Source organism: Crotalus tigris, unplaced genomic scaffold (genome assembly GCF_016545835.1).
Source record: "Crotalus tigris isolate CLP2741 ecotype Arizona unplaced genomic scaffold, ASM1654583v1 scf7180000018048.2368360, whole genome shotgun sequence".
Lineage (NCBI taxonomy): Eukaryota > Metazoa > Chordata > Lepidosauria > Squamata > Viperidae > Crotalus > Crotalus tigris.
In genome coordinates, this window is record NW_024096794.1 from 2,103,226 (window position 1) to 2,126,686 (window position 23,461).

The following is a 23,461-nucleotide window of genomic DNA, read 5'->3' on the forward strand; positions in this document are numbered from 1 at the left end:
ATGTATATATTATGATGATTGCTTTCTGTTCCCCTCTAGAAACTTTCCAAATATTGATATCAGACTGTCTTGTCTGCAGTTATATTGCTGTTCCTTCCCCCCCCCCGCCTTTTAAGGTAGAATCCTTTGTCTTTTGTATTTCATGCATTCTTCAGAATTTCTCAGAGATTATATATCAAGTTCAGCCAGACCATGAGCAATTTCCTTCAATTCTCTAGAATGTAATTCATTTGGAACTAGAATTGTAAACCAATTCAAAGTAAATATATCTTTTTATCAATCTCAAACTTAAATCTTGCCCCTTTGTCCTGTTTTTCACAAATGCCCAGTGAAACACCTGTATTAGCATATATTGAATGAAAATAGGAATAGATTTTTTGGGTTAACATTTTGCAATTGTAATTAATAGCTGGTATACTGATTCTTTTCTTACTTTTACTGTGAACATTTTTGCAATTCTTTTCATTTTTCTCAATATCCTTTGTTGTCAGTTCATTCTGGTTTTCAGCCTTTCTGATTATATGTCTAAGCTTTCTTTGTGCCCTCCTCCTCTTTCCTCTTTCTGCCTCCTACATGTGGCCTTCTCTGTTTTCAGATTGTCAGTAAGTTTTTTTGTACAGCCACCTTGACTTTTTCTGCTGCCATCAGTTTTTCCCCTTCATTAGGATTGCTTGCAATTAAATTTTCCCATCTTGTTTTTAGGAGTTCCAAACAATTTTGTGCTCCTTTTCCCATTAGCTTTTTTTTTTTTCTGCCAAGGAATCCTTATGACTGTTCAGAGTTTACTGAAATCTGCTTTTTTGAAACCCCAGAGACTTATTTGCCTACATTTAGTTTTAGTTTCCCTTAAAATCAAGAAGTCAAGAGTAACACAATCAGTTTCCCCTAATGTTTGTGCTCCTTCTACTTCATTGACTACTTCTTCCCTAGTGGCTAATATCTATACAAGAAAAACAGATCCTCTTGTGCTTTTCTCCACTGTCTGAAAGAGAAACTTGTTAACATGATAAAAAAATTCCAAGAAAGTTTATACTTGGCAGAACTAATTTTTCAACTAATGTTGGGGCAATTTAAAATCTTCCGTCTGATCATTACTACTTCAAGTCTTTTGAAAAATCTGCTCTTAATTTTGGAAAGCACATTCTCCTTGGGTAGACAAATAATAGGCAAAAATAGGCCTATTTAACTCTGATGCTTTTTACTACCAAGTTCATCCAGCAGGATTTCTGAGCAGGATTACAGCAGATACTTCTACTATATAGAGCAACATCCTTGACACTTTTTTCTTCTGTTTCTCTTTCCTTTGAACAAATCACATCCTTCAGTGATTACATTCCAGTCATGAGAAGTCATTCCACCAGACTCAATTATTAAATTGTGTTTGCTTTCCTGTATTAGGAGTTTGTGCTCATATTGTTTATTTTGCATACTCTGAGTGTAGACAGAAGAAGTTTATGAACTTCATGAGCTAATGCTATGATTTCTTATTTAACATTTTAATAGATCTGGTGGCATCCTCTACAGTGGACAGGAATAGGCAAGCTGATGACCTCTAGATGTTTTAGACTACAACTTCCACAATCCTTTTGCCATTGCTTAAACATTGAGACTGGAGTTGAAGTCCAAAGCATCTGAAGAGCACTAAGTCACCTATCTTTGATTTAAACTTTATCAACAATTCCTCCTACAAATTATGTCCCTCTACACTTTATGTTATCCAATAGGTCTAAATTTGGAATTCTGAAAAGCATCTACGATCATTTCTTTTTCTCTCGCATTTTCATTACAATAACTGAGAAAGGCAATCTTAACAGGATTATGCATAAAACAACAGATCTGAATGTCATAGATTTTCATAGTAAAAAATAAATAAATTCATTGACTTTCTAATAGAAAACTGTGATTACCTGTTTAGGACAATTTTTTCAGCCTGCACTCTTATTTTTGCTCCTAAAAATGGCAAAGGAAGTATCACCACTCTTAAGAGGCACATTTTCACACAGGCCAGACCTGCTTGGCATCTATCACAATGGTCTGGATTTGCATGGGATCTGAGGTGGAAGGCAAGGTATTTTTATGAGAAGAAATTGGCTTCTCCTAGTAGTTTTTGTCAATGCACTGGCTTTCTTTCTGCTCTTATCATCTTGCCTTGCCAGAATTATAGATTAATATATGCAGTGACATCTGCATTTCCCTCACTAATAGAGAGGTTTGAGATTTCAGAATGACTCGTTCTATAGGCCTAGCTTTCCATTTGTGGCATTTCCATTTCCTCAAACACTCTGTGAGACACTGCTATAAATCAAGGGTGTTATAGATATGATTATTCAAACTACTTTCAAACATAAGTGCCAGAAAGCAGAGTGGCACTTATGACTGCTAGCATTTTCCCCCTTCTTCTCTGTGACTGTACCATAATATTAAGAATATAAAATGAAATCAAAAACCAGATTTGCCAGATTCAGTTTATTGACCTCAAGCCACAGATCAGTTCTCTGAAGTGCCACCTGACTTTAACTTCTTCCAGCATACAGTAATAGTTGGAAGAGATAGTAAGAAAGAATTTTCACAAATTTCAGGATACCTGAAAAAAAAGTATGCTAACATTAATTTGTATTCACCCACCAATTTGTACCTCAGGGAACTGGTCTGTGGCTTGAGATTAATAAGATGTTTATGTTTATTTCTTAATATTATGGTACAATCACAGAGAAGAAGAGGAAAAAGGATTACAGCCTTAGGTATCCCTCTGTGGAAATAACTACTTTCTTAAGCTCCTTTACCTATATTTGTTTTCCCCAACTACATAGCTTTTGTCCCTGGCTGTATTATTTTATCTGATCCCTGAGCTAATACCTTCATTGATCTGGTGTCTGTAAAGAATACACTCTAAAACTGCTACAAAATAGAAAAAGAAACTGTTTGGGGGTGTTATAGTGAGAGAATACAAATTCATGCTGGCATACTTTTTTTCAGTTACCCTGCCACGATTCATACAGCTTAAAGAAATAAAAATGAGAGTAATTAGTATGAGTGATGTGAAAGCGAACTGCCATCTGATGAGATTTGTAGTCATCCAGTGGAAACAAGGCAATATTCTTTTTCCCACAAGAACTACAGCAAAAATGTTGCAGCTGTCAGTTAACATACCTTGTGTTAATAAATAGTGTACTGACTTTTAAAAAAACACTTTTGTTATTGTAACATTTTAAAAATAAACTCCCACAACACCTCAGAAGCCTTTATTAAACTCACAGATTTGAAAAATGTTCTGTGATAAGTTCATTTAAAAGTATTTCCTGAGATAAGGAGTGATCTAAAGAAGCTATAGAAAAATTGCAATTCACTTGCTGATGGCAACAATTCCTGCAACAAAAATACAAGACACCATTTATCTTAAAAGAACCACATCAGGAGAAAGGAGGTCTGGCCTGTTTTGAAAACAATTCAGAAATCCTTCAGACATTTGTACCCTCACAGCATTAAGCTGCTATTAGAAAGAGTAAGAATTAGAAAAATAAAGTTGTTGCTTAAGGAATGGAGTCATTCAAACAAATATGTCTCTTAAAACAGCAACAACCTTTTTCTCCCAAGGTTGCACAGAAACCTGAAAAATAGCCAGTTGAGCAACCATAGTAACATAGCAGAGAGGTGCCCTCACTCATTTTCAACATTTAGATGTAATTGCTTGGTGAAGTCATCCATCAGTTTTGGTCCCCTATCTATCTACCGTGTTTTCCCCAAAATTAGATCCACCCCCCAAATAAGTGAGTCTAATATAAGCCCTACCTCCAAAATAAGCCTAGGGTGAACGTGGCCAGAACAAGTGGAGGTAAGTGCATGGGGGCCGATGGTGTCCAGCAGCAGCTGCAGCCCGCCAGCCCTTTGGCACAAAGCAGAGGCAGGGGGAAGTGTTTGGGCACCTATGAGGTGCTTGGAAACAGAGTGATTCACTCAGGTGCCCAAACACATTCCCCCTGGAATGGTGATCTGATGGAGACTAGAAGCTCCGTCTGCTTGTGAATAGGGAACTTGGAGACGGAGCTAATAACTCCATATCAAAGCACCCCATTCACAAGCAGATGGAGCTTCCAGTCTCCGTAGAACTACATTTTGGGGGAAAGTATTTGGGTGCATATGGGGCACTTGGGGCAGCTCTACCCACTTGCCTCATGGTGGCAGCATGGTGCGGCAGGTCACACGGCCTCCTGCTGTGAGTGGCCGAAGAAATGACTGGCAGCCATGCAACCTCCTATTGGACGGGACTGTCAGTGCTGCCACCACGAGGCGAGGCAGGTATTGGGGAAAAAAGACATCCCCTGAAAATAAGACCTATTGCCTCTTTTGGAAACACGGTATCTATCTATCTATCTATCTATCTATCTATCTATCTATCTATCTATCTATCTATCTATCTACATGAAGCCATTGGGTGAGATCATCTGTCATCATGGACTGAGATATCATCAGTATGCTGATGATACTCAGCTGTATGTCTCAGCCCGAGGTGAGTTAAGCAAAGGGGTGTCCTTCCTGTCACAATGCCTGAAGGCTGTTAGGGGCTGGATGGAGAGCAATGGGTTGAAACTGAACCCTGGCAAGACTAAGTGGCTCTGGGTTTGGGGTTCTTTTGATCCATGGAGAATTGCCATCTTTGGTCTTGGATGGGGTGGCACTATCGCAAACAGACTCTGTGCATAATCTGGGGCTCTCTGGGTTCGTGACTCCTGCTCAAAGAGCAGGTGGCAGCTATGGCCAGGATGGCCTTTGCCCAACTGGGGATTGTGTCCAATTATGCCCTTTCCTGGACCAACAATCCCTACTCATGGTCACTTATGCCTTAGTCACCTTCCGTCTTGACTATTGCAATGCGGTCTACACGGGACTGGCCATGTAGAAACTTCAGTTGGTACAAAATGCAGCAGCCCAAATGGTTTTATGCAGGTCTCGATGTGCACATGTAACACCTCTCTTGCAGGAGCTGCATTGGTTGCTGATTTGCTTCTGGATGCAATTCAAGGTGCTGGTTGCTTCTGGATGCAATTCAAGGTGCTGGTTAAAGCTGTTCATGGCTTGGGACCAGGTTATCTGAGGGACTATCTCTTGCCAGTCACATCTACCTAACCCACTAGAGCGGGGAGGCAAGGAATGTTGCTGGTCTTATCCCCTAAAGAGATGCATCTGGTGGCCCCCTCTCTCTGGAACATCATTCCCTCAGAGATTAGACTGGCCCCCACTGGGGAACCCAGAATGGGATGGAGCCCAGCAAATGGCTAATGTGTGCTGTCACTGGGGTGGGGTGATGGGGGTATTATATTATTTTATGTCGATTTTTTATAGGTTTTTTATTGATGCCTTAGTCACCATGTGTGAGTAGGCCTCAATACAAATTTTCTAAAAGTAAAGTAAAACAGTATCTATCTATCTATCTATCTATCTATCTATCTATCTATCTATCTATCTATCTATCTATCTATCTTTCACAGATTTTGGGACAGAATAATCTGTGAACCCCTGTAAGATTTTGTTTGACATATTTTGGTTCCATTTTTATATGGTATTTCTAAATGCATCTTTTTGTTACTATTGATTGTTCTGGTTTTTATTGTATATAGCACGCAGAATCATAAAGAACTGGGTATTTTTAAATCTTATTAATTAATTAATTAATTAAATTAATAATGAATAAAATTTGTGCAAGGTTGAAAGCACCTCAAACAAATCATTCTCCAAACATCGATAGCACTAGCGGTAACTGTTGAAACAAGGTAACAGAAGGGTATCCATTGGGGAGGGAGGTGCCAAAAAAATTGAAGATGGAAGGCATAAAACACAAAGTTCTACCTCTTTTTAATATGGACATTAAAAACAGAATGATAGAGTTTCAGTTCTTGGAGTTGCAACAACAATCTTGATATTTTTGAGCCCTGTGCCTAAGCAAGTTCCACAACTAATGACGTTTTTCCTTGAGTGCATTACAAAGCCATCATCAGACATGTTTATGACATGCTGTCCCACACAAGGGGACAGCACGAACCCACACAAACTCTCACAAGGGTTAGATGAATACCTAATTGTTGTATTATTTCACATAGTAAATATTTTATATAGTTTTCAGATCAACTAGGTTGATTCTTTTCAGATCAATTAGTGATTGTGCACTAATGATATTTTTATCATGCTACATCACTAAATGAAAGAGCAGGAGATGGTGATTTTTTAAAAACACATTTTAGATCAAATTCGTTCAAAATATTGCAAGTGCCCATTTTTGAAGATTTGTCTTAAACTCTTGTACCAGAACATTTCAATGAATCACAATCAGGATTGCATATACAGATTCTGGTATTGTTTGTCAACTGTTTAAAATAATGTTATTTCCCAATTATAATGGGCATTAAATTTTATCATAATTAATCACAAACAAACAAATCATGATTCCATTACAGTTCATGAGATCAGATTTTCCTATAGGTTAATCGGGTTCTAGGAGAATCATTAGCAGTTTTATCACATGAAAGTTTAGCAAGAAATTGGTCAAGTCTCAAATTATCTGAAAATGAAACATTCTTTGTTGAAGATTGTATCAACTACTGTTGCATTACATTTATTTTATATGCACAAAATTTCTAATTTTCAGAACTCTTATTCTGTAAAGGTAGTTGAATGTTTTCCAAAAACTGCATTTCACTGTATAGATTTTTAGACAAAATTCTGTCCATTAGAGATTCACTGCAGTGTGGGATTTCAGTTAATTTGGTGGACCAACCAGATTCAAGTCATGCCATGGAAGCTTACTGGATGACTTTGAACTAATCACTCAGCCCAACCAATGTTAGAGATTAGACGGTTTTGTAGGCAAAAATGAGAGTATGTAATGCTGTATAGGGCACTATGAACTTCTGACGGACTTCTGAATCTCTGAACCTAATGAATAAAGAATTAAAAAGAGATATGATTTCTGATCTGGTTCAGAAAAAAATATGTGTATTTTTGGAAGGGGATGAATGCCTTTTTTTGAATCTCCAGTCATATATCTGTTTGTACAATAGCTGAAGTGGATGGGGGTGGGAACAGATCCAGCTGAGAAGTGTCAAGATATTTTGATAAACATTGCTCCCAGTCCTCATGACCTTCTTCAGTGACACATCTTCCTGCGTTTCAAGGTTTCTCCTGACAAAAGTGAATTGGGAACTCAGATATCAAAGTAGATATGCACAAGTGCCAAATACAAAATAGCAGACGCCATTTATCTCTCCTCTATATTCACCTCATATGTTAGTCAATAGGTATAAATCAGCATATAAGACAGATTTGGGAACTTATTTTTCCTCAAATCGATGTATGTACTTTCAGTGTTATCTAGTTATTTTATTATGACATGCTGAAAAAGAAATTAAATAGCGTTTCACTATTAGGCAAAAAGAAAAGAATAAAAGCCTCCAATCAGAAAATAAGAGGTTTTGGAACTAATATTGGTAGACATCAATGTTTGATATGAAGGCTATATATTTCAGCCTGGAAACAGATCTTTGTCAGAAGCAGTCCTCAGAAAACCTTGGATACTTTATTCTAAAATAACCAAATACTGAATTAAAAGAGCTGAAAAAAAAATCCAGTAAGCCTAAACTTCATAATATAGATCTTGTTTCCAAGTTGAATAAGATTTTTTTTTAAAAAAAACTTTCTATGTCCATATTTGCTTTTCCTTGCTACCTGCAACCACCGTTCATTCATCAGAATCATTTGAGAGAAATATAAAAAGTAACTGTGATTTCTAATGTTGTCTTCTTCTAAGTTGTAAGTGGCATTTTGTGTATTCCAACTGTAGAATGAAATCTGAAAGTCAAAAAATTGGTTCTGGCATGGGAGCAATCTTGCTCATTGTATTAAAATTATCTTCCATTAAGAAACACACAAGATGTTCAGCTCCTGTTAATTCTCCCCAATTGGTCTGCAGCACTGTGTGTCAATCTCAACCAATTTTAAGATGTATGGTTTACAGCTCTCAGAATTCCATAAGGTGTAGTGTTCAAAATTTTCTATTTTGTTCCATTCATCTTCTGCTTTTTTTTTAAAAAAAAATGTCTGCTATACGTAGGTCATTTTCAGGACCATTTTCAGGAATGCACCTTGTAACCAACTCTATGCAAGCCAGATGAGGCTATGCGTATGCTCTACTAATGGACTGGATGAGGATGAACAAACTGAAGCTCAGTCTGGACAAGAAAAATACATCCTTTGTTGACACTCCCTTAGCCCAAGATAGACAGAGTGGTTCTTCCATAATGAAAGAGATTAGAAGTCTCAAAGGACTTTTACTGATTCTCAAGGCTCTTTCTTGACTTATTGCGAGGAAGTAATTGGCACTTGAAATCAAAATGACACATGGTTCCTGAACTTGGATAAGAATGAAATTTCATGTACTGTAGTAAATGTACAGTTAATCTTATGTCTTATGAATTTTGTTTGCTTTCTGTCACATTAAATATAGCCATTCTTTCCAAACGTTGGTAGTGGGAGGATATTTCAAGGCAATTAGAGGCCACATGTACCATTGGGACCACAGGATAGCCATTCTGGCCCTAAGGCCAATTTCCAAGGCAACTTTTACCAATGAAGGAGAACGCAACTTTTCTTTGTCCCTCAGTCCAGAGCATAATTAACAGCAAGGATCTTCTTCCAGGTGGTCCCTATTTGGAAGTCTTTCCCCAAAGAATTGACTGTACAGTACAATAAATTCCTTTAGTCATACATTCTCCCAAACTTTTCCTATTTGTTATCCCTATCTCTTTAGTGTTTTAATGATTTCTGGATTTATTGTATATATTAGGTCTTTTGTTTACATGTAGTCCTCAGGTTATGACAACTCGTTCAGTGACTATTCAAAGTTATGCTGTCTCAGTATCTCCATGGAGTTGTACCTGGGCACAGCTTGCCCTTACAATGGTTACAGCATCCAACAGTCACATGATCATTTGTGACCTTCCCTGCTGGTATCTCACAAGCAAAATCAGTAGGGAAAGTGCTCCATAGTATGCACTGGCCCACTTACGGTCTCCGTTGACTCAGCCATACGTCATAGCACCCACCTGCAGTCATTCCCAACTCACCTATGGCTCCTACCAACCTGTTTATAGCCCCCACATATTTGTTTGGGACTCCTTCCCCTTCCTTCTTTACCCCCAAACAATCCTTGGATTATGGCAGCAATGGGGACTGCCAAGATTACCATTGCTAACTGATGTGGTCATGTGATATTTTGCTCTACGATCACATCATTTAGTGATGGAAATATGAGTCCCATTTGCAGTCATAACCTAAGGACTACCTGTACATTTTTATCATGTTGGCAAGTTTAATTTTGATTTTCTAACTTGTGAATGTTTTTCCTGGTTCTTTTATACTGTTGCTGATATTTTAGGGCTTTGTTTAATTTCATTATTGCTCTGTGCTTGGCTGGGTTGTTTTTCCCCAGGGAACTGCTTCCTGAAGTCCCTACTGATCCACTCCATATTATTATCTTTTAAATATAAAACATAAAATGGTTTCAGCATACTTGTTTTCAGAACTTAATCCACAGTGGGCTCTGTCTATGTGTTTGCTGTTTAGAGTTGGAAGCTTGGGAAAAAGAAATAAGCAGATGCTGCTAAATGTCTACAACCATGAGGGGGAAAAAAAATCACAATTGTTTAGACTAAACCAGGCATGCATTTATAGTTTTTCTTGCTTAAATCACATACCATTAAAACAAATTTTTTTCCCTGTGTTTTGTTGAATAACTTAAGTATGGCTAAACAAGTATGGCTAATTTCTGCTCAAGCTAAAGAAATAAATTTTCTTAGCCACTTTTAAAGGCCACTTTTCTTGTCCCACATATTTCTAGAAATTTAAATACATATTATCTAGATTATTTACTGATGACATTTTCTTTAAAGAAAATATAGCTTTTCAATCTCTGATAAAGATAATACCATGGGGATGAAACCACTATTTGAAACTAAATTTCCAGAAAAATGAACCATGACACCTCCATAATTCATTATTCCAATTACATTCAACAGCAGCTTGCACTTATATGAGCTCTTGTAAACAGTTAAGAGGTTTTCATCTGTGGAAAAACTGTCTTGCTCAATCACCAAATTGTTAAAAAAAATAGAATTGTGGGAAGTATTCCAAAAAAGTTTGAATATTGAAGAAAACATTCCATTATGGATATAGACTTTAAAAGGTTTTCTAGTTTTAAGTGAAAATATGCAGTAATTGCATTTTTCCCTCACTCTGAAGATGCTGTGTCTATGTGGGGGGGGGGGAAGCCATCTACTCACAGATGAAATAACTTATAGCAGTGAAAATCACAACTGAAAAGGAATATTGATAGGGGGAAAGTATCCATTCTTAAAAGTGTAGATTGGTGTAATGCAAGCTGCATACATTTTAGCGAGAACTATGTGAATGGCTGCTGAGAATGCTGTACCTTATTACATCCTTAAAAGAAATGCTATGTTATGAGGCTATAGAAAATAATTAGAGAATTTGGGAGTCAGGTAAAAGCATCCATAATGATAAGAAGAATCAGTGCTTTTTTTGTTAAAAAAAAAAAAAAAGGTACTGGAACTCACAAACGTCATACAACCCACCTTGCCTACCCTACAAGGTTCCATCCTAAAAAGGTGCTGGAACTCCGTTCTGGGCGTTCTATGACAAAAAAAGCCCTGAGAAGAATCAATATAACTTTATAGGTTTGCTTCTGTCTTTGTACTTCTGAACTGAAGCAGAAAGATTAAAGATCCAGTGTTCTGGATTCTCACACTGAGAAGCTTTTTTTTCTCACCTCACTTTTTGAAAATTTGATATTGCCACTTTTCATGGGCAATTTCTTAAGGTAAATAGCTAACACTTTCTAAAAGTTTCACAGATCGAGATTCAAGGAAAGCCACGGGCTGAATGAAGCCAAACTCAATCTGAGAATGATGGTTCTGATCAGATAAAGTAGTGCGAGCCATAATGAATATCAGTGTGGAGAAAATACAGGATATAAATCAAATAAATGCATTTCAGCTTTATAAAGTGATTAGGACTATCTTGCAGCCTATCCTTAAACTCTATCTCTATCTCTACATCATACATAAGAAACTTGGGTTGCTGGAGTGAGAAAGCAGTACTTTTTAAATAGCTATATCTCATAGTGTCTTCATAAGAAGGCCTGTTTCTAAGATAAAAATTCTACTGAAGAATGAAAAGGAAAAGGAAAGGAAAAATTGCAGCTTTAGGACTTTAAATAGATTGGAAAGCTTCTAGTTCAGAATCACTTTGATTGCTGTTGCTGTTAACAATCTATTTCACACCTATTCATTATACTTCACTAAAGAAATTTCTAGGTGACTATTATAATCACCGCTCCCTCCTGGTTTTAATAGTACTAGGGTTCCTTGAAAGACTAGCATAACTTGACTCTCAGATATTGTCCAATTTTAACAATATATGATATTTATCTACATGCATTAACAGGATAGGCATGACTCCTTCCAACAGAAGAGATTATTTTTAGTTTAGGGTTGAACTGTGAAGTATTTGGTGCTCTCTGAACTTGGTTGTTTGATTACAGATATTTAATTATCCAAGTAGGTGACATTAACGGACTCAAATTGATTATGTTACCTAGTTGGGTAAGGAAATGTTTGCAAGCAAACAACCAAGCTTAGAGAGCATCAAGAACTCTATTACTCCTTCTTTTGTTTTTGGACAGACACAATTGCCCATTCACAGATATATCAAAAGGTTTCCTTTTCCAGCCTGTATGGTTGTCAATTATTGCTGGGCTGTTCATTCTTTAACTAAACACATATATTGGTATTGTATTTCATACTGCAGTTCCTTTGCCAAATTGGTTTATATAATAGCAGATGAAAAACTTCTTTTTAGTTTATTGATCTGCAATCATAATTGTGATCTAATTCTTCTCAGTTTTATTATAAACAGCTTTTAGCAGAATGCAAGTACTTACATTGAACTATTGCAAAGTTATTTATAGATCACCATATTCAAAACAATTTGCACCAAATTATTTCACACAAATTAAAAAATAATTAACAATAATATTGTCCAGGATCACAAACTTCATTACAAATGCATTTCATTTCCTAACAAGATGAATTAATGGCAGTGATGGTTATGTGCAAATGTATAGTTTTTTTAAAAAAAACCCCGCCCCCCCACCCACAGTGAGAAAAGAGGCAGAAAAAATAGAGAATGCTAATGCGAACATTTTTAGAATAATCAAACCAACAATATGATGAAAATACAAAGGATAGCTACTGCTTGAATGCAAATTACTCAAATGCAAATCAAATCCAACCATACAATTCAGTCTACACTTATGACAATTCTATCAAAAGATTCTCAGAAGGATTTCCTTTAAAACCATATTGGAATATTATTGTGCTTTTTTTAAACGAATAGTTCAGTAAAATATTTATTAGAGCTAATAGCTTTGGAGCGCAAAGTGTGGAATGACCATTAGATGGCAGAAAACAGATGCAGATAACAACTCATTAATGCCATCTAGCGATGTCAGTTTTTTGCAGCCCAGATCTAGTAGCCCAAATATAAATTGCTATCAATGTATTCCCACACATGAAGCTTAGCTGCAATATTTGTAAAAAAAGAAAAAGAAAAAAAGAAATTGTTTTTCAAGAAAAGAAATGTTTAAAAATATCTATCGATCCCTGCTCCAGGAATTAAAGCACAGTTTAATATTTTTTAACAGGATCAATACAATCTCTCTTCTTGGGTACAAGGTAATCAGGGATAAAAAGTGACAATTTTATACATCATGTCAAATAGTTAAGAATTCCAACAATGTATCCCTGGATTGAATTGTTTTATGCACAACTTCTTTAAGGGTTTTTCTCTGTCAAACAGAGTAATGGAGTAAGATTATTAAATGCCCCACAATCAGATAGATGTATCTGTCAAGTGGAATTACCTCATATGCCATAATAGAGAAGGAAATGTTTTATCAGAATATGATTTGGGGGGGGGGAACAAGGAAAGAAATTTAGCTGTATAAATATATACACAATGTGAAAATGGTTTATCATTTACAAAGGATATAGATTAAGAATAAGTTAAATAAAAAGTGATTTCCATAGTTTTTTTAATAAACATCTCAAAAAAGATTCATTTTAATACTCCTTTTACAAGCACATGTAATAATATTTTGGATATGATACACACAACCTATTTATATAACAAAATGATGTAGTTTTGCTTCTTTCTGCTTTATCTGATTTGGTTTGGTTTAAAGAGGTAGGGTACAAATAGGAAACTTGATGAGAAAGACTATTTTCTCCCGCCCATGCTTCTGATTTTAATCAGTGGAAAGTGCAATGTGGGGGCCCAGTTTTGTCTCCGGGCAGCCTTATCAACTGAAGCACCTTTAGCTGCTTGATGCTATGATTCCCTTGAAAAGTTCATTCAGAGAATGAAGAGGTGCTTGCAGATTACAAGTGAATAATGTTTTTGTGGCACTGGGATTTCAAAAATTCTTCTCCATTCTCTTAAAAAGCTGCTGCAATTATGGATATGAAACAGATCCTGGGAGGGAATGCACAGAACTGGTGCTTGAAGCCTGAGGCGAGCAGGTTGCCAGGTGCTGTCCACCTGGGCCAGCATCTTCTTCACCAGTCTCTTCCTTCTGCACAGTGTTTTGGGATGGACATTCAAAATGTACACAATGAAATACCTGAAACAGAGAAACTTAAATTACTAAAAGGAAGGCACAAGCAGAGGTAGATCTAAATGACTTGCATTGAGCATATACATGGAACGTATAGAAAGACCAAACAACTTAATTTATTTAATTCCATCTCCATGGACTATGGGCCATATTCACTTCCTTCCCACAACAGCAATATGTAATTTAATATATAGTTGTGCAGCACTTTCATTTTGATGAAGAAAAAAAAAATGTTCCAGGGCCATATGAGCATGTATATAGCATCTACCGGCAGCTCTTTAAATAAAACATAACTTTCCCCAGGATTAAACTGCAACTCTTTAGGACAAAATGCCATATAAGGCACTCCTGCAAACCTTCTTCCTTTCAGAACTGCTGCAGTCTCAGTATCTAGAAGGATCATCCTGAATTTAAGATGATCCATTAAAAAAACAAAAAGTAGATAGACCAAATAAATAAATACAAAACTTGTGCAATGCCAGGTTTCCCAACTTGTTAACATAAGGAGGAGGGGCACTTCTATCTAGAAATAATCCTGATCTTTTTCTCCCTGAACAATAAAAATTTGTATGTGTCTACATATAACTGTAAAAAAAAAACCCTTGTCCAAAATAGTATAACAATTGATTAAAATAGAATAACAATTGATTAAAATCAATTGCCACAAAATAAACCACTTCCTTTATAAAACTAATTTCCCATCACATATTCCAATCATACTACACACAAAAAATTCACACTGATATAGATAAAGCTACAAGCACATAGCCATTCTTCTCCTTACTTCTGGAAACAGAAAAAAAAGTAAGATAGTGATAGAATCAGAGGGAAATATCAAAGGAAGGGAAGAAAATTGGATGGTTATGAAGCAAGCAAAAGTTATGAAGTAAAGTACAAGCTCTGTTTGGGCTCTATAAAAAGTGTTAAATGCTCTTTTTTAAGTCTAATCTTCAAAAACATCCACATTTTCCAGCAGTCATTAACTTGTTTTCAGCAGCATCTTCTTTTCAATTTACATGAGAACCTTTTCACCATTATTTGAGGAAAAAGTAATTTTCCTATCAATATCTCAAGGCTATATTCCCTAAATGTGATGAAGCTGACTATAAGTCACAAAAGCCTAAGTCAGTGATGGCGAACCTTTTAGAGACCCAGTGCCCAAACTGCAACCCAAAACCAACTTATTTATCACCAGGTGCCGGGTGGGCGTGGCCGCAGTTGTCATGGCAGACTGGTGGGCAGGGCCAGGGTGGCGGGGGCCAGTCCCTCACCATCTCCGTGGCACGGCACGGGTGCCCACAGAAAGGGCTCTGAGTGCCGCCTCTGGCATGCGTGCCATAGGTTCGCCACCACTGACCTAAGTGAATAAAGGTGGTCCTTGTTTAATGACCATGCATCTAGTGACTGTTCAAACAACCGTGCTGAACAAGTGGCAGTTACAACCTGTCTTCCAAGTTCTGGCTGTGTAGCATTGTTGTGTTCACATGATTACAATTCAGTGCCCAGCTCACAATTGCAACATCACAGCAAGCTGTGATCACGTGATCACAATTTCTAATATTCCCTCATGGCTATTTCCTTTGCTATAGTGATATCAAGAAAACATACAAAGTTGACTGAATTTCACAATTACTCACTTGGTCATAAACAACTGGTACATATTTTTTTCCATCAGATTTTTCCAGATGCACCTACTTATAATACATTTCTGATTGCTGGTGCTTTGTCTTTAATTTTCATAATAAAATTATAGATTTTGTAAGTTTTAAAATATTGTTTTAATGTGCTGTATCTTTTGCTATCTCAATTATTTATTTAATTTTGATAGGAAAATTAGATCATTGTGGCAAACATAAATTGCACTTTAATTCATAGTCCAAATTGAATTTCTAAGTATAAATAAATATTGGGCTGAAAAAACATAATTTCTTATATTTCATAACTGTGGTTTTACAGCCTACTTATAGAGCTGGCAACAACTCTGAGAAAGCTCAACATGATATCAACGCTTTATCTAATAAAGACTTATATTTGACAGGTCTAAATGTGAGGCGCTATACTAATAGAATCCAAAACTGCAAAATTCTTTGTTCCCCAGTAGGGAAGGCTCCAACCATGTATGGCAACAGTGTCAATTGTTGAATTCAAGCAGATTTATGAAGCAGAGAATGATAATTTAACGATCCCTTATATTCTAGGTAAGGTATCTTTGTTACTACTCTCTTTAAATGTGGAAAATGTTCTCTGAAACAAGAATTGTTCAAAAGAGTAGTACATACTATATGAATAAGTGTATTTTTTTAAAAAAAAAAACTGAACTCTTTTAAAGGTTTAGTTTATGGTTGATATAATCACCAGCCTATGGCAGATAGATAATTGTATTTCATGATATAATAATCTTTATCCCCATCTGTAAAGTAGCAATTTATACACTATGTATCTGCTCTGGTCAAAAGTAGTAGTATTTTGAATGAAAACAAAAACAAAATTTTATTTATTCAAATCAAATGCCAATATGTTTTAATAAGCAACATCAAATGTATGCAAAAAACCCTTCAACCTAGAACACTGTATGGAAAGACATTTAACCAACTTTAATTATCTGACACAGCATGATAGAAACCTGCCCCTTTTTACCTTTGTGCCTACTTTGAAATAAAATAGGTGGTGTTTTGCACATCTGAGCTCTGTGAATTCAGTAGTTGGTTGGGCTTCAGATTTACTGTTTCAGTTTGATCTCCTCTGTAAGACTTTAAATAGTACATGAAGCACATCTATTCCTTTAGCTCACTGAAAAAAAATGTGAATTCCAGTAATTCCCTGATCATGTCATTGAACAAAAGCCTTGAAAATTATCTCTCAGGCTCTTGTTGGCAACAGATATATTTTGTAAGAGATCATTTGTCAAAGACTTAAAAATATAGTTTTGATTGCTATTTGCTCTATATATTTTTGGAAAAGACAGCAGGCTATTATGTGCCACTGGAGTGAGATTATAAAGGCTTGAAGTACTTTTGTGCCACTGGTTGTATTAACAAAACTTGAAATTTGGTTAATACCACTTGAATGTGAATTAGAAAAAGTGGTTAAAATACTTCTAGTTGAATAAAATTGTCAGCCAAGGGGGAAAATATATAATACACTTTTATGATTAACAATTATAACAATTCTGACTTTAAATAAATATCTACTTGGACTTTTGCTTTAGATTGATGAGGAAGATGCTGAATTTTTTAGAAAATATATTCCCCTTTTAAATCAATGCAAAAACAGATTAGCTAATAATATCCTATATTTTAACATCTTTCTTCTTATGGTTTAAAATACAAGCAAATCTCTTGTAAAGCATTAGAAGGAATCATTCCAGTGACACTACTTTGTAATCTTCTTCTGTAAAATGTTTTTTTAAACATTTCTGTTTGATCTGATAGTTAATGTCAATTAATTTCACAAAATAACACTGGAAATGAATAAATATTATCCAAGCAGTTAACAAAAAACCCAGCAAATACCTTGACCATAACTGTCACTTTATTTCTACCTGTGGATTGTGGAAATATTATTTCCAACCCTCTTTTAATAGTAATAGGAAATTTTTATGATTTTAGCTGACTTCTAAAAGGTCAAAACAAAACTGATGTAACATTAGTTTTTCAAGCATGAGAATACTTTCTCCTTGTTTTCTCATCTTTGCTGCAGCCAAAAATCCAAGTAGCTTCTTAAAGTGTCACTGAACATTGACCAGACATATTCAAGTAATTACTAGCCCCTGCTTCATACAGTCTCTGTATGCTCTACACCACAATCCAGAAGCCTGTCCATAAATATAAAACCAGTACACCTTTAGACATGGTGCTTGATTGTTCAAAAGAATGTGTAGGCTCAGTAATTGAAGATGCTTCTTTAAAGTCCAATAGCAATGGGCTGTTCAATTACTTAGGAATGTGAGTCATCATATGTCTGACTTGGGGTTGTTTACATTTGATATTTTTTGGCCTCGAAAGCTGCCTGAATATGCTATTTTTGTTATCCCATCTCTGCCTGGATCCTCATATTCATTAGAGAAATAGTACAAGGAAAACTTTCCTATTACAGGATGCTCTTGTAACTAAATTTTAACTGGGGAAGGGATGCATATTGTTAATGATCACTTAAATGCTAATATCTTCTTACTGATAAAGTAATGTAAACATAGAAGAAAAGCAAAGAAAAAGAGAAAGGAAGAAATTCCTACTGTCAAAGTCCTCAGAGATTTTTCATTTATTTATTATTTTGTTCAGCTGTTACTTTGCCATGTACTTCCAGAGTTCTATCTGTATTTACATTACAGCTCTTCCTTCAATTATCTGAGTGATTTCTCATTTCCAAATGTGTGGATCTGTTGCTTTGAAGACACTTTGCAAAATACAATTTTCACTTTTTTTTAACAACAGCTGCTGCCATTTTTCTAACTATCACAATTGGGGAATTGAATTTCATTAAATTGATCAATTATCTCAAACAGAGTCCTTTTCATGGGAAAAGTTGCACAATCAATAGTTAAATTTGCTTCAGTACAATTTTAATATTTAGTATATTAGCAATTCCTTTCCAAAACGATTCTGCCCTAGGCAGGTAATAATAACTTCTCATATAACTAACTAAATGTAATAAAATTATCACAACAAAATGTATCCTAATAAACACAAAGAAAACACTAATCAAGTAAAATAATCAGTTGAAAATATCTATTTTAAACCAATACACTGAAAGCCAGCACCTCAAGACACAATTTTCTCTCTCAGAGGAAATATCAACCCATAAGCTGTCTCTGATATCAGCAAGCACATTGGAAAATAACACCCATATTAATGCTGAATTATGTTTATTATCTGAAGTCTTCCAAGAATTTTAGCCCTAAAGTATTTATGGCATGAAATGTCATATTCAGTGCTATTTATTTCTAAAATCCATTTTATTTACTCCTGCAACTTTAAGTAACGATCAGGTAGTCCTTCAGGTACAGATAGCAATTGGGACTGCCATCAATAAGCAATGTGGTCCTAAAGCATGGTGTGATGTGACCACATTACTTAATAACAGCAATCCAGGCAGTTCTGGTTGTTGTAGTAACCCCAAATCACATAAGATGATAAGTCGGAAATGGAGGGACTCCCTGATAAGCAACAACAGGGTATGGGGAATACCAGGAAGGTCTGACGCAGGCTGCAGGCAAGTTGGGGCTAAGGGCTGTTGTGCTACAGTGCAAGTGCTGCAAGCTTCAGAAGGCCAGAGAAGGAAGGCATGTAAGCACAGGAATAGCAATAGCACTTAGACTTATATACACCACTTCACGGTGCTTTACAGCCCTTTCTAAGCAGTTTACAGAGCCAACATATAGTCCCCAACAATCTGGGTTTTCATTTTACCGATCTCGGAAGGGTGGAAGGCTAGTCAACCTTGAGCCAGTTAGGATTGAACTTCTGGTAGTCAGCAAAATTAGCCTGCAATACTGCATTCTAACCATGTGTGTCACCAGAGGGCTCTAGTAAGGCCCAGGAAGGAAGGCACTGATGAGTGTACATGTATGGTAGCATATAGAGCCCCAGGAAAAGAGGGGACCGTTGGGTATGTACAAATGTACAAGTGCAGGGAGGGAAGGAAGGAAATTATGGGGGCACAGGATGGAAGGTCTTGGACAGTATAACTGAGCAAAAGGGGAAAGTGGGCACTGGTGTGTGTATGTATAGGTGTGGGTGCAGGGAGGCCACAGAAGGAGGACACTGGTGGTACATGTGTGTGTGCAAGTGCTGAGAGGCCCAGAAATAAGAGTACTGATGGGTAGGAGCGAGCGCAAAGGTGGGATAAGGACATGGTGCATGCATCCGTATGAGCAAGTAAAGGAGAAAGGAAGGCATGGGTGACTTTGAAAGTTCACAGAGTTTGTAACAATCTACAAGCAGGACAGAAACAGAGGGAAAGTTACAAGAGTTATAACAGCTTAGGTTCAAGTACCAGAGTATTCCACCAACTGGTCCAAATATCAACCGCAGGTCAGAAAGAGCAGGGAGGAAGAGCACAAGAACACAGTTTCAAAGCTGGAGAGTTGTCACTAATGGAGAGGCAGGAGTTTGGAGGCTACTCTTGATCAGGAGCACTGCTGCCCTCTCATGTCAAGGAGAAACATTTTGTAATCTTTTATTTTGCTTATATATTCAGTCTAGTGCCAATTTCAAAGGTATCCTTAAGCGACAGCAAGAAAAGATATTTAGTTGACAGCAACATATTCCGAACCTCAGACAATGGGGGCATTCTTAATCTAGTTTATCAGTCAAGGTCTATCACCCAAGATAATAAAACTGTTTCAGTCCCATAATTCAGCCTAATGCTAGAATGAAGGGGACATTTATTTCATCCAAAAACTCTGGGGTTGAAAATCACTTATGAATTATGGGACCTGAAATTTTAAAGACTGGAAAGGTCACAGATCATGTACATCTGTGATATAGTTCTCAACAATTACAAGACTCAGCAGATACTAATCATAAAATAAACAGAGAATATCAGCTTTAGAGTAAATCTTATGTAAGAATCTTCCTTGGGCCAAACAACATATATAGGAAAATAAATCTGGCACTAATATAAAAAACATGTCTCCTGAGTTCTAAGTCAGCAATGTTTTAAACTTTTATAAGAAGTCTTACAGGAATAACCAGGGAAAAAAAACCTAAGTATGAAATGAACATAAGGATGATTGCAGCACTAAGTGAATTTGACGAATATTAATGAGACAACAATCTTTTATAAGGGAAAAGCTGTTGAAAATTGGAACAAAACTTGTAAGATCAAAGTAATGAAAGATGCAAAATAAATAAGACTGAAAACCAACAGGCCTTTTCAAATATGTAAACATCTTCTTGATATATTGTGGAGATTGTATAATGTGTATGCTTCCCACCCCCAGAGATTAACAGAGAAACAATTCTGTTAAGTAAACAAAGATATACAGCAAGTAACAGTAGCTGGCCAATCTCATCTAGGCTTAGAAGCTAAGCATGATTGGAAGATAATCAAGGAATTCCAGGCCTATAGGCTATGGTGGGAAATTGAAAAGCATCTTAGAGAAAGCAGTTACAAACCTCCTTTTATTCTTGCCAAGAAAACCCCATTACTTTCTCCAGAAAATCATCAACACCGTAGATAAATTCAGCTTGAGGGCACCTTCATTTTTAGTCTACATTGTTCCAAACAAGAATCCAAGATGACAAATAAACATGAGATACTATTATCAAGTGTGACAACAGATTACATGAAAAAGATAAAGAACAGCTGGAAAGTATCTGCATTTTCCAAGCAATTAAGAAATAATAATTATGCTACAATAATCTGTATTTAAAGCAAGTTTAGTGTATTGGTTGAATCATCAGGCTAGAAACCAAGACCATGAATTGCGTTCTAGTCCTATCTTAGGCACAAAGCCAGCTGGGTGACTTTGGACCGGTCCCTCTCTCTTCAGCTCTAGGAAACAGGCAATGCCAAACCATTTCTGACAAGCCTTGCCAAGGGACTTGTCCAGGTAATTGCCAATAGTCAAAAATTGATTCAAAGGCACATTTCCCCTTAAAGTATTTAAGTATCTAAAGACTAAGTTGGAAGATAGAATTGGATTGTATACAATGTTATACCAGTCAATTTCTGCTACATGGAATTCACAGCAGAAGTTGACATGCATATCCCAAAGGAGATACTGAAAAAATCAAAATTAGGCTGAGAAAGCAATCAAGAAATCAGATCATTAACAGCCTAACAAAACCTCATAGTTGTCTTATATAAAACTGAAAATGCCACAGGAATAGGAACTAATATTCCAGAAACACCAACATTTTTTTTGGGGGGGGGGAGGAGGAGGGGAAAGCAGGAAGAAGGCAACATCAAAGAACTTCTTTTAATAATCAAAATTTTTGTTAGTCTTTGAAGCTTCTTATTAAAAGCAACACACCAGGTGGTAGGCAGACTAGAAAAATATGAAGAAACAGAAATTTTCTAATAGCTAACAACTAGCAGTACTTCACTGAAACTATAAAGTTAATCCACATATACCAAGAAGCTTATGTATAAGTCCAATTGCAGAGAGAATGTAAAGATCAAATGAAGGACCAAAGAAACTGGCTTCCAACTGGTCTTATACAATATATTTGTGATTTTAAAAATTATCTGATCAAGGTTTTTCAAGGTATTCAGTGACCATCTTTATACTTGAGTGGTATTTTTCAAATAAGAATAGCACAGAATTGGTATACTGTATCAATTAAATTTAAATTCCTGAAATATTAAAATGATATGCATATTAGTTCTATGTATACTCCTACTCTTCAGACATTTGAGCATATAGTTTTATTTCACCTTTGCTTTTCTACCTGAATCATACTGGGGTCTATAGAGTTTTTGGTGTCTGCAGTTATATAAGTGAAAATATGACAGATACTAACAACTGAAAATCCAAGTGCTCTTATTTTAGTCAAAAGAATGCAGTCTTGGAAATAGAATGTTCCAATTAGCTTTAAAAAATAAAGTATGCAAAAATAAAATATATAAAAACATACAGGTTCAAATAGCACAATGAACAAGCACTTCTAAGATCAAAGCATCTTCTACTACCAAACACAATAAAAACTGAATAGAAGATAGGGAATGTCCTACAGGCATACAATTTCTTCAAAACAGCCTAGGATTTCATCTCGAGAAGCATCTGTATGTGTGTCCTTATTTGTAGTTAAGTTGTCTTCTGAGAATAAATATGTAACTTGAAAACAAAGAGTCTCCATTGGGGAGAATATTTGTAGCTCAGGGTTGAACTGTTGTTTTCAAATTATATTGTCAAACATTCCTCGGGGCATATATCTCTTTGGATTCTTAAATGCTTAGTATTCATTTTTAACTTTCTATTTGGGAAAGAATACCTTTCTCTCTAGTAAAACACAATTCTGTTTTAGACAAAACAGAAAAGAATTCTGTTTTAGACAAAATCATGTGCAAGATTATAAAGTTAATGTAGCATGACAGGGCATCCACACAATTCACTGCTAAAAAAAGGCTTGTAAAATAATTGCTTAAAAGATTTATCTGAAACATCAGCAAGTAAGAAGGAATTGAGTTATCCATTTCACATAGATGAGTTTCCTTTGAACCTTCTTTTATATATTTTCTTATCAAATATTTACCTCATGATTTATCTTTTGCACTGAAACATATTTTTATATATATTTCTTATAAAATGTATACCTGCCTACTCCCCAAAAGCCAGCCCATGATGGTTTAATAGACAGCGGTCCCCAACCTTTCTTGCTTGGTGGCTGACCTGTCCTATCTGTAAAGAAATCACTAGTCTACAAGGACAGATCATTTATCTAGGGTCTGTAATCTGTGCTCTTCAGGCAGAAATTAGGCATCCAGTTCAGCCCCTCTACTCTAGTAAGCCTCTGTGCTATCAGCCCCCTCTACCACAAAGATCCTGCAGGAGAAGGGCAGTGTGGACAACCATGGGATCTGGCAGGGTGAGAGCTGTGAACCATAAACACAAAGCTTTCACTATGTCCCTGCACAACAGTTACAGTGCCCTTGCTGACCTTAATAGGGACATTAAGGAGACAGGTAAAGGTATTTGTGAAGATAACTCAAATAAGCAGGGGATTGTGGTCTGAGATGAAGAACTAGGTTTCGACAGGGAGAAGTGTGAATCAG

The 23,461-nt window shown here is 36.1% G+C and overlaps 1 protein-coding gene across 2 annotated transcripts in view; it reads right to left on the reverse strand.

Annotated features, from left to right (window-relative positions):
- Positions 1-12,732: 12,732 nt before the first annotated feature.
- BTBD9 (BTB domain containing 9) overlaps positions 12,733-23,461 on the reverse strand; it is a 126,847-nt gene continuing 116,118 nt past the window's right edge. For both annotated transcript variants that reach the window (XM_039347057.1, XM_039347058.1), the window contains one exon: positions 12,733-13,747. In XM_039347057.1, the coding sequence (XP_039202991.1) occupies positions 13,580-13,747 (168 nt within the window). In that variant the 3' untranslated portion in view covers positions 12,733-13,579. The remainder of the gene's footprint in view (positions 13,748-23,461) is intronic.